Source organism: Cyprinus carpio, chromosome A18 (genome assembly GCF_018340385.1).
Source record: "Cyprinus carpio isolate SPL01 chromosome A18, ASM1834038v1, whole genome shotgun sequence".
In the NCBI taxonomy this organism is placed as follows: domain Eukaryota; kingdom Metazoa; phylum Chordata; class Actinopteri; order Cypriniformes; family Cyprinidae; genus Cyprinus; species Cyprinus carpio.
In genome coordinates, this window is record NC_056589.1 from 8535647 (window position 1) to 8548052 (window position 12406).

The 12406-nt window shown below is 38.0% G+C and overlaps 1 protein-coding gene across 1 annotated transcript in view; it reads left to right on the top strand.

Annotated features, from left to right (window-relative positions):
* LOC109110544 (dmX-like protein 2) overlaps positions 1-12406 on the top strand; it is a 78970-nt gene that overhangs the window by 60481 nt on the left and 6083 nt on the right. The window contains 9 exon segments of the mRNA XM_042774962.1: positions 1416-1609; positions 1865-2001; positions 2491-2576; positions 2681-2882; positions 3018-3135; positions 4152-4217; positions 4636-4722; positions 10801-10922; positions 11003-11141. Of these exon segments, the coding sequence (XP_042630896.1) occupies positions 1416-1609; positions 1865-2001; positions 2491-2576; positions 2681-2882; positions 3018-3135; positions 4152-4217; positions 4636-4722; positions 10801-10922; positions 11003-11141 (1151 nt within the window).

Genomic DNA, 12406 nt, shown 5'->3' on the forward strand with positions numbered 1-12406 from the left:
GGTTAGAAATTGATTTGCATTTCAGTGAGGGAAATAAGTATTTGATCCCCTACCAACCAGCAAGAATTCTGGCTTCCACAGATTGGTTATGTGCTGATGTGGAACACAGATTACTTCAGTAGAAGTTACTACTAATGTCAGCTCGTTAGGTGTATAAGACACCTGTCCACACAATCTGTATCTTCCATTCCCACCACGATGGGCAAGACCAAAGAGCTGTCAAAGGATGTCAGAGACAAGATTGTAGATCTGCGCAAGGCTGGAATGGGCTACAAGACCATCAGCAAGAAGCTTGGTGAGAAGGAGATAACTGTTGGTGCAATTATTCGGAAATGGAAGAAATACAAAACAACCATCAATCGGCCTTGGTCTGGAGCTCCGTGCAAGATCTTGCCTCATGGGGTGAGGATGATCATGAGAAAGGTGAGGAATCAGCCCCAAACTACACGGGAGGAGCTTGTTAATGATCTTAAGGTAGTTGGGACCACAGTCACCAAGCAAACCATTGGTAACACACTACGCCACAATGAACTGAATTCCTGTAGCGCCTGCAAGGTCCCCATGCTCAAGAAGGCACATGTACAGGCCTGTTTAAAGATGGCCAAAGAACATCTGAAGTGGCCTAGCCAGTCTCCAGACCTCAAACCTATAGAAAATCTGTGGAGGGAGCTATACTTCAAGTTACCAAACGATAGCCAAGGAACCTTAAGGATTTATAGAGAATCTGTAAAGAGGAGCGGACCAAAATCCCTCCTGAGATGTGTGCAAACCTGGTGACCAACTACAAAAAAAGAAAAAAAAAAAAAAACCTTTTTCCTCTATGCTTGCCAACAAGGGTTTCTGCACCAAGTACTATGTCATGTTTTGCTTAGGGATCAAATACTTATTTCACTTACTTAAATGCTAATTAATTTCCAACCTTTATATAATGTTTTTTTTTTTTTTTCTCTTGATTTTTTGGTTGGTATTCTGTCTCTGTACGTTAAAATAAACCTACCATAAAAATTACAGACCCTTCATTTCTTTGTAAGTGGGCAAACTTACAAAATCAGCAGGGGATCAAATAAACATTTTCCCTACTGTAGATATGTTTAAACATGGTTGTTCTCTCATTTTAGGATCAGTTTGTATTATTATATACAATAATATATAATTTAGCATTTTTAATCAGATTAGGTCAAGAAAGAGATTGCAGTGAAAAGTTGCAGTGACGATTCATTTGTGCAACTGGAATCAGGTCGAATTGAGTGCATTGCATTGTGGGATTCAGCACTCTGCACAGTACACATACTACATACTACTTTATTTTCCTGAAGTAGTAGATAGAATGACATTTCAAACATACCTCTTTCTTCTTTTCTTGATATAGAGGTATTGTACGTATCTCTCACTCCCTGTTTCTCTCTCTTCTCCAGCAGTACCTCCTCCAGCCCCTCCTGCTGAGGACGTGGACCGACAGCGACGCAGGTTTAACATGCGCATGCTTGTTCCTGGACGTCCCGTTAAAGAGACTCCAGCCACACCTCCGCCCATCCCTGTAGAGCGGCCCACCTATAAGGAGAAATTCATTCCACCTGAGCTCAGCATGTGGGATTACTTTGTGGCCAAAGTGAGACTGCGTCTACTGCTTATTTACACAAAATACACTAATTATAAACAAAAATATATGTATATATTTATATATATATGCACTGTATATACAAAGGCTTGTTATTTTTTTGTTCTAAGTGCTTCATAGAAATGTGTTTGGAACATTTGCATCAATTTATAAATCAGAAAAGCAGTTATCAGAGTGTCTGTCTCATTGCTTTCTGTCTGTGTGAATGTGTGTGTGTGTGTGTGTGTGTGTGTGTGTTTCCTCCAGCCTTTCCTTCCTCTCTCTGACAGCGGGGCACTGTATGATTCAGATGAGAGTGGTGGTAGTGACAATGAGGATGATGATGATGATGCCTTCCTCTCAGACACACAGATGACAGAACACTCTGATCCAAACTCCTACAGGTGAAATATAACACATTAACACAATTAAGAAGGATTGTTACAGAAAATTCAAGAGGTAAAACTAATATGAGGAACTCTTATTGTGATTCAATTTGTAAATTGAAATATAAATTAAGTGCCATACAATGCAAAAAGTAGTTGAAAAGTTAAAACAACCTTTATGAAAACTTCCTTTCTGAAAAATGTATGTAAATTGTTTGTGAAGCCATTTTTATGTAATTTGCTGTATTTATCGTAATGGTTTTTTATGAACAATTTGCACAGCAATGCATTCTGCTTGTATTTCTTGAATGAGGTTATTGTTTTTAAACTCGCTCTTTTCATGAATGAAGTAAAGAAATCTTGCTGCTGAAACTACTTTTTAAATTATATTAAAATATAATAATTTTGGTTTTTAGTTAGACATTGGTCCTGTGTGCACCAGAATACATGTGTTTCTTGTATCCTATCCGTCTGTAGACTAAAGGATGTGTGTTTGTGTCTTTGCAGTTGGTCTCTGATCCGCCTTGTGATGGTCAAACTTGCCCTGCACAATGTCAAGACATTCCTGCCCCTGACAGGACTGGACTTCACAGGTGCATGAGTAGTAGTAATGTACTTTGACATGCTCAAACTGTCAGAAAGTAAACTCAAAAAAGTAATTCACTTCCATTTCTTGTGCCTCTTTGTGTTCTCTTAGAGTTGCCAGTGACATCTCCCCTGGCCAATGCTATGCTCAAGACACTGGAAAACTGGGAACAGATTCTCCTGGAAAAAATGAACAAATTTGACAGCCCTCCACCAAACTACATCAACACCTTCCCCACGGACCTGAGTGCTGGCGGGGGACCGGCTATACTCAGACACAAAGCCATGCTAGAACCAGATAACACACCGTTCAAGTGTGTACTTGCTCCGGATGTCTCAATTAATCCCAAGAATTACAATTAAACCAAAGAATAACTGAATTTTTAAAGAATTGTGTACATGTGTAAACAACTGTTCCAAGTGTTTTGTTTTTTGTTTTTTCTCTTCAGGTCAAAGCACCGCCTCTCCTTCCCTGCTCGCCGTCTGTGGCATTTTCTAGTCAAGCAGGAGGTTCTCCAGGAGACTTTAATTCGATACATCTTCACAAAGAAAAGGAAGCAGAGTGAGGTAACTATGGAACACAGTGGGTGGAACCAGACACAGACCGAATAAATGGGGCGGGAGAGAATTTTTAAGAGGCAGGGCCAGTCACAGAGTGAGGGATACCAAATCACCCGAAATCGCATACTCTCTGAATAGGTACTTCTTTTGAATAACAGAACGTATTTTCTATATAGTATGAATATAAACTGGACATACTGTCATAGTCATGTGACCACCAAACGTCAGTTACGTCGATTAACTGCCATTCAAAAATCCTCTCCCATGGCCTCATGAGATCCATCAGGTGTGCACTTCAGTGTTAAGTCATCCAGGTACATTTCGCCTACTGTTTTATGAATAACGTGATTTCGGATGTGCTACTTTTTTCACATACTGTTTTCCACCTACTATATGGTTGGGAAGTATGTGATTTTAGATGCAGTTTATGTAGTTAAATGGGCGGGACATGGTGTAGAATGAGGAAGGTGGAGCGAGGTAAGTAACAAATAGGGAGTGGCCAGAGTTAGGTAGAAAAAGGGGCGGGACCAGTGCTAGAGTAAAGACCTGGGACAGGGCCAGAGTTTGGTATGGAAGGGGACGAGCCAGAGTGAGGTAATTGAGAGGTAGGGACAAAGCAAGAATGAGGTAACAGGGCTTGAATTGAAAGGGTGGTTCCAGCATAAAATACTTTAAAAAACACTAGTTTTTTAGAAGTTTTAAATTTGAATTAAAGGATTTGGGAAACTTCAAGAGAAACAGCTTGTTTTTTAATCAAGATTTTTATCAAATAAATACAGAACTGTGGTAAGTAGCCATCTTTATATGTTGAGGCTAAGTAGTGACACAGACGCTGGAGGGAGTATGCATGTCATCTCAAGACCACCTCTCTCTGTCAGAGCTCCAAATGAGATACTTTTTTTGTCTTTATTATTTAATTTGTTTTTCTCCATCTGTTTGTCACTCGTGCATGTGTTTTGTTTTGTGCTGTGCCCTGTGTGTGTTTGTTAATGTATGTGTGTGTTGTGGTGTGTATTGTGTAGTCTTTAGATGATCATGTGGACCACCTCATACAAAACTACGTTACTGGAGCTCGAAAAACCAACAAGGTACTGAGTCACAGAATGGGGCTCATCTCTCTGTGAAACCCTCTTAAAGCTTTAGGCTTCTATCCTCTTTTAACCTGCTGTGACCTCACACACACACACACACACACACGTCTGTTTCTTTCCTCACATCCACTAACTCGTCTGGCTCGGCACTGCTCTTCCTCACTCACCGCCAACGGCACTGAAAGCGGTTAACCGATCAGACTGGATTCTGCTTCTGACACCATGTTTAGAAGATCAAGTAATAACTAATTCAAGTTTTGCCCTCTGAAGAGGTGTGTACATGGTCTCAACTGCATGTTAACAAACTTCCTGCTATTGCTGCTGTGTGTGTGGATGTGATTGGGTGCTTATTTTGAAATCAGCAACAGAACAGACTAATACGAGTGTGTATTTGCGTATGCGTGTTGTGTTACAGGTGGAGGCTGATATGGGTTACCCGGGAGGCAAAGCCAAAATTATCCATAAAGAATCTGACATCATCATGGCGTTTGCCATTAACAAGGTAAGGGCATTTCTATCTCTAATTCTATTATAGAGAGAGTGGCCCTGTCAATGGCCTCATGGTTTGAGGTCAGTTTTCATAGTCAATTAGTTCATTGAATAATTGCTAATGCAGCAAACCACATGTGGAGGACTTCAAATGCTCCAAGTGCTTGTAACTCAACTACAGTTGAAATACAGTATATAATATACCTAATATATTTTAATGCACAGCTCTCTGGAATTCTTTATTCTGATTGGTCAGTTGCAACATTCGGAGGTGTGTATTACCTGATAACAACCATCATCCATGGCAACGCCAAATGAGGCGTGATCAACTCTGCAACATATATGAATATCCAAAGTATGAAAACTAGATCGGCATTTAAGACATTAACTTGTAAGCACAAAAAACAAGATACTTCACTTTTCAATACAAATAAGACTTTGTCGGTCAATTCTAAGACATAAACTAATCTGACACATAAACACATGCACTCACACATTCACACAAGTTGCAGAAACAGAGAAAGTGAGGGAAGAATTTGTAAGAGAGTGAACATGTAAAATCCCCAGTTTATAGCAATATGTGCAATTTCTTAGACCTGAACAACCATCAGTCATTTAATTAACCCTCGCATTTAATTTTCAATGAGGCTTTTCTATGGAACTTTATATTAAATGCACAAGATTAGAATCTGGAGGTTAACATGCGTTTACCTGTGTTACGGGACTCCCTTTGTTGTCATTTGGAGTTTCCCAGGTCTACTAGCATCTGGAGTGATGTCTTGGGGAAGCCAATCGTTGGGCGTTGGCTGAAGGATTTGTGCAGAGTCGTGGACTGGTTGAAGTTTTGGCAGTGAGCACAGACGAGGTCGCATTCGGAGGCATATCTTTATGGCAAAACTTAACTCAGAACACGAAACCATCAACGGAAAAGTAAAGAAACTGAAGTGAAAAAGAAAGAAAGAAGGGTGTGATGAGACTATGATGGCTTTATCACCTCATGATGGTAGAGGAGCAGCAGGCAAGCAGGCCAGGAAGCCAGCTGAAAGAGCACTCAAAGAACACAAAGCTTAAAAGCAAAGCAGTGGCAAAAGCAAAATTTGTTTGTGTCTTGAGTTTTTAAACTCGGTGTTGGACACATCCCAAATGGTGTCTTGACCATTTAGACTTTGTCTTTGCTTGGGGTGTTGCTATGTTTCTCCTCCTCGTACATAAATCAGTGCGTTATCATGTTAGTCACATGGTCTGAATTTTCCTGCTCTTGCAGAGTATAATTTAAACATGATTTCTATAATAAAAATATAAAACATTTTACAAATAATTGATTGATAGAAAAGTTTTAAGGAAGAATTTTCAAACACACACATACCAAACTCAAATATAACCCTATAAACTATTCAGTAGTTATTCAAAGTACATATATAATGAGTAATTAGAGCATGATACTGAAATGTGGGGGTTACATACATGATACGGAGTTTTGCAAGGGACTGATATTCGTTTAGAAGTAATTTTAGCATAATTTTGATGTGTGTGTATATATATATATATATATATATATATATATATATATATATATATATGCCATAGTCTGTCTGAATACGCGATTCTGATTGGCTGGCAGGTGTTGATTAAATTTGTTTAACTTCCAGGTCGGTTCAATCGCATTCTATGTTAATGCGCTTCCTATAAACATTGGTAACCATAGTAACAAACCATAATTTTTATTGTTCCGGTGAAATATTATTAACATCTTTAATATGTGAATGCTGGCAAATGACCATGGCATAAGCAGAATAACCAACCGCTAGCTTTGCATTAAACGATTTGAATGCACTTTGCAGAGGCAAATGTTATGCCCCTCCGCTGCATGTCGGGTAGTTCTTCACCTCTACGTCGTGCATTCAAATCGTTTAATGCACAGCTAGCCATTGATTATCCCTTTCATATATATATATATATATATATATATATATATATATATATGACAGTCTCTGTGCCATTCTATGAGTGTGAGGATGTGCTCTGTGAGCAAACAAAAGGTCAAAAGATCTAGAACAAGTACAAGTCTGGTCTCTGTCCTGAGTGAGGGAAAACCAGTCCCGGTAAGTCTTAACTCATGATTTTCCTCAGGGTTTTATTTGTGAAGGTCATGATGTGTTTTCTCTTCGACCATTAATCTTGGGTTGCTCGTTCCAAATTTGACAATATCCTTCCTGTGTCTGAATTATCAATAAGTGTGCTTTTGTTTTAACGCTGCAAGCTGTTTTAATCTGCTAGTTAGGTTTGCTGGCTCCCCAGGGTATCTGAACGATGGCCGTCCATGTTGTTCATGGCCTCTTTGTGAAACTTGGCTCTCTGTGTTGTTTCAACATGGTTCTGATCGAATCTTAAATTGTCTGATTCTCTCTGATATCCTACAGCTCATCCGTGTATTTGAGGCTGGCATTTCTTTCATGTCTCATATCACATTGCCGTGCTCTCTCTAGTTTTATCGACTGTATTTACTGTAAAATGAAACCGGAAGACTTCAGTGTTAATAGTAGGCCTGTGGTACTAGTTGAAGTGTTCATCTTGTTGCCAGAACGATTGTTTTGTACACTGTAATAAATTTAAGATAGTCATGGGTGCACATCATTTTTTTTAGCCTGGTTCTTTTTTAGAACCTGGAGATTTGGTTTGATCCTCACACTGCATATAGCGTGACCCAATAAATATAACTATAAAAAAATTAATTAATAATAGTTATAATATTATTGCACTTCATTTATTTTTTTTTTTTCTTTTTTTTTTTTATAAAATAATAAACTAAATAATAATGTGTTGTAATATTATTAAAAATAAAAGGTAGGCCTAGTATTAAATACAAATACAATTATTTTATAGTAAATTTAAAAATAAAATGCTAATATGTACTATAAAATAAAAGCGTCTAAAAATAAATAAATAAATAAAAGCGTTTTCATCATTTTCAAACTTAAAATCAGAAGGCTTTTATTTTTTTTCTTAATCGCATTTAATATTCAAATTAATGTACAAACAATATAACGACAGTGTATTTTTTTTTTTTGTATTTGTATAATGGCTTCTTTTTTATTACTGATGTACTTTAATACTACTGATATCTCTATGAAATTACCAGAAATATACAGAAATTGAATAAAGTTATCAAACACTAAATTTTACATTTAATATATATGAATCCTTAAAGCTACAAAAATATTGATTTCCTCTTCTTTTCTTTAGTTCTTTGATTAACAGACATCACAGCAGCTGGGTTATTAGGTTTTTTGGCTGCTATTACTTTAAGAGCTGCTGCTGCTGAACATGATGTGGATCTGACACACATCTCTTTACCTATTCTGACCCACCTCAGGTCTTAAGGTCTCTACTAATGAGCTGACAGGTTGAATCGTGTGTTGGATAAGTTAGATGGGCTGCTCCAGGACAGTTTTGAAAACCACTGCATTTCCAAGACATGTTCTTGAAGGGGTCATATGTCGTTGCTAAAAATAACATTATTTTGTGTATTTGGTGTAATGCAATGTGGTTTAAGGTTCAAAAAACACATTATTTTCCATAAAATGTACATTATTGTTGCTCCTCTATCCTTTACAAAGCTCAGCGTTCTAAAAAAGTGAGGTATACGCTGATTGGCCAGCTGCTGTATCTAGTGCGTTGTGATTGGCCAAATGTCTCAAGCGTGTGATGGAAATGTTACGCCCCTTACCATACTGTGATGCCGTGTCCCGGCACAACCAGACAAAACCAATAAAACCCATTACAAATGACTCATTTGCTGCATCCAGTAGGGACATAATTACTGATTATAATGACTTATACTATCTTTTTACGCGTTGCATATCACGCTGCGTAAACATAAAACCATGTCTGCATTTGTGATCGGAGAAACAACAGTCAAGCGCTACTCTACACTGCTCAAAACTTGCGTTTGAATCATCAGTGGCAAATTCTTTAAATATAAAAAACATACTTACAGACTGTGAGTCAGAAGTGCTAGACTGTCCTTGCAAAGTTGCAACTGCCCCACTTTATAGAAACAGCCTTTGTGCCACAGACGCATTGTAGGCTTCTGGTTCAAGAAACAGTCCTCATCCTCCATAAAATGCGCTGCACACAACTGTATATTTGGATTATACAAATACAACATACCCACTGATTTCTAGTTGTGTTTTTTTGGAAGGCCAAACAAAGTAGTTTCGCTTTCACAATGAAATACACAGTGTCTTCACAACATGGCAGCGGCAGCAACAGTGAGAATAAAAGTTACGCCTTCTTTCTTTGCATGAACATTTGGGCTGCATTATGCAAATCTTCCCACATCGTGATGTAGACATGGGGACATGTTAGAATGAGCAGTTTAGGAGGCCGTGGTTGACTCTTAACTTTCATAAAGAATATCTCTTTGGATTTGAGACTTTAGTTTTTACAGATTTACAGATCTTCTTTATGCACCAAGAGCTTGTAACACTCCAAAGAGAAAGGATGTGACTCATATTTAACAAATACATGCATGCACGGTTTTAAGGCAGCTTTAATTGTTTTTTTGGGAACTTCATGACTTAACGACATAACTATGACATTGCGTGCTCGTCGTTTCTTTCATGCATTGATATGAAATGATACAGGCTACAGCACGCATCAGCACATTTGTGCGTGCAGTTGAACAAGCATATGCTATGAGCATAGTTGCTTTTCCACTCTCATCTGACTCGCGCGTGTCTGAAAAGTCCCCCATTTGATGCGGTCATAAAGACTTTCTGCGTCTGAATAAATGCAATTCTTGTCATGAAAAAAAGAGACCAAAGCAGCAGTTGTGAGTGGGGTGGCCAACCATAGCTCCGCCCCTGCGTGGATTGCATTAAATAATTTTAACACGTTAAACTGAAAAAAATTTATCACCGGCATTAACGCGCTAATTTTTGTAGCAATAATTAAAATGCAACTTTTTTTTCTGTCAGCAATATTCTTTTCTGTTCTTTTAAAGGGGTCATATTATGTTGTTAAGAAGAACATTATTTTGTGTATTTGGTGTAATGAAATGTGTTTATGCGGTTTAAGGTTCAAAAAACACATCATTTTCCACATACTGAACATTATTGTTTCTCCTCTATGCCCCGCCTTTCTGAAACGCGATGATTTTTACAAAGCTCATCGTTCTGAAAAGCGAGGTGTGCTCTGATTGGCCAGCTATCCAGTGCATTGTGATTGCCCAAATATCTGTGTTGCCGTCTCCCGGCGTGACGAGACAAATTCAATAAAACCCATTACAAATGATGCATTTGCTGCATCCAGTGGGGACATAATTACTGATTATAATGACTTATACTGTCTTTTACGGGTTGCATTGCATTGCGCTGCGTAAACATAAAACCATGTCTGCATTTGTTATCGGAGAAACGACAAACAACAAGCACTACTCTACACTACTCAAAACTCGCGTTTGAATAGTCTGGCAAATTTTTTAAATATGTAAACGTACTTACAGACAGTAAGTCAGAACAGCCGGCATTCTAGTCTACTCTCCCTGGATCAGGAAACAGTCCTCCATAAAATGAGCAGCATACGTCTGAATATTTTGGGTTGAACTGTTCTGGAATATTGTTGTAAATAAAACTTAACGACTAATTTCTAGTCGTGTCCTCTTTTGAAGGCCAAACAAAGTTTTTTCACTTTCGCAACGAAACACACAGTGTCTTCACAACATGGCGGCGGCGGTGGCAGCAACAATAAAATTACTCCTTTCTTTACATGAACATTTGGGCAGCATTATGCAAATCTTCCCACATCGTGAGGAATGATGTGGAGGTGTGTTTAAACAAGGAGTTTTAAGAGGCCGTGGACGAGTCTTAACTTTTATAAAGAATATATCTTTGGGTTTGATACTTTAGTCTTTGCAACTTTAGGGATCTTATCTATTCACGAACAGCTTGTAACACTCCAAAGAGAAAGGAAAATTTGAAATTGCATCATATGACCCCTTTAAATTCTACATACTGTAGTAAACTCTCTATTTAAAAATAACAATAATGTTTTAACGTCCCATTTAATTTGTGTTTGTGTTCTTTATCTAGCTAACACTAATGAATTAGTGCTGGCGTCTACTCATGATGTCCAGGAAGTGGACGTGTCCTCACTGCTCGCAGCTCAGCCTTACACCTGGATCGGAGAGGACTTTGACAAGGAGTCTCGCAGGTCCGTCACCTGTCTGTGTGTGTTTGAATCATTCAGCTCATAGATGTGATTACTATGAACGTCTTGTTTTCTCTGTGTAGCTCTGATGATGTGGATTATCGCTCATCTCACACCAACATCGCCCAGGCCAGTGCCAGTCCCTTTGCCCCCCAACAAATGGCAGCATCATCCTCCATGCCATGGCTGGGCAGCGGACAGACCAGCATGGGTGCCAGTGTGGTATGTTAGTCAGACTTTTTCTGTAATGTGAATAAAGTTAGCAGATAAACTTGTAAAATGAATTCACAAGTATAAAAAGTAATGGGGAAAATGTAGTGGCTGATTTTTTTTTTTTTTTTTTTTGACCTTGTGCAAATATTTTAGAAAGTGATGCCACTTACACATTTGCATAATAAAAAAAAAAAAAAAAAAAACACTTCAGTGATTTGAGAATGATAAACTGCAGCATAAAACTAAATATTTATTTATAAATAAGATGTTTTATTCAACTGAAATCTATCCAGATCTAAGTCCAGATTTTTTTTTTTTAAGATAAATAAATATTTTAATGGAAATAACTTTTTTTTAAATTATACTATATTATGTAGTATTATGATATTAATATTATAATGACTTTGGTCACTAATTAAATAAGCTCTATATCAAATAGCTATTTTGTGACACTTGTACATCTGTGGCCATATTTTGTACAGTTGGTCAGATTTTCTTGCTTCCACTGGGGCAAAAGATGCTCTTCAGATGATTCTCATATCATACTGGAAAACATGATCATCAGGTTTTGTTCATGCAGCTTCAGTATTACGGTTAATAACGGGAAGAATAAAAGAAACCAAATACTCAAAGAAATGTTCAAATTCATGTTAATTTTTTAATTAAACTTTACTGAAATAGTTGTAATGCACAGGGTTGTATTAAATTCGGGAAGCGTCTTTACTAGTGTACATATGCACACACTGAATCCAGTTCATGATGGTCACGTTCCCACAGAGCTGCACCCGCAGATGAAGAGCGGCTTCTGAGTGTTTTCTTTTGGCTGCTATCAGCAGAACACAAACAGTGAGTCGTGGTCTCAACAGAGCTCTTGATGAGTCTGTATTGAGCTGATAAGAGAGTTTGGAGGTAGTGGAGTAAACCGCAGACAGTCCGAGCGGCCCAAGGTACAGACCTGCGTCATCACATCAACCTCCACTCTTGTTCTCATTCACGGCTGATAAAGATGACACTGTGGAGTTAGGAAGCTACTTTCAAACTAGTTTTCCGCACTCTACATGCTGCTAATTAATTCAAGTAGTTAAACGTCAGACATATCGTTTTGATTGATAGTGCTACAACGACTAACAAAAGATCTGGTACCATGGTACAGGGATGGTATCAGATGGTAAAGATACTGTAATTGATTTACATATTTTATGGTTCATTTGAAATGAACAGTCCCAGCAGAGCTTTCACTAAATCATACTATAGAGAACTCTAAATTGTACTGT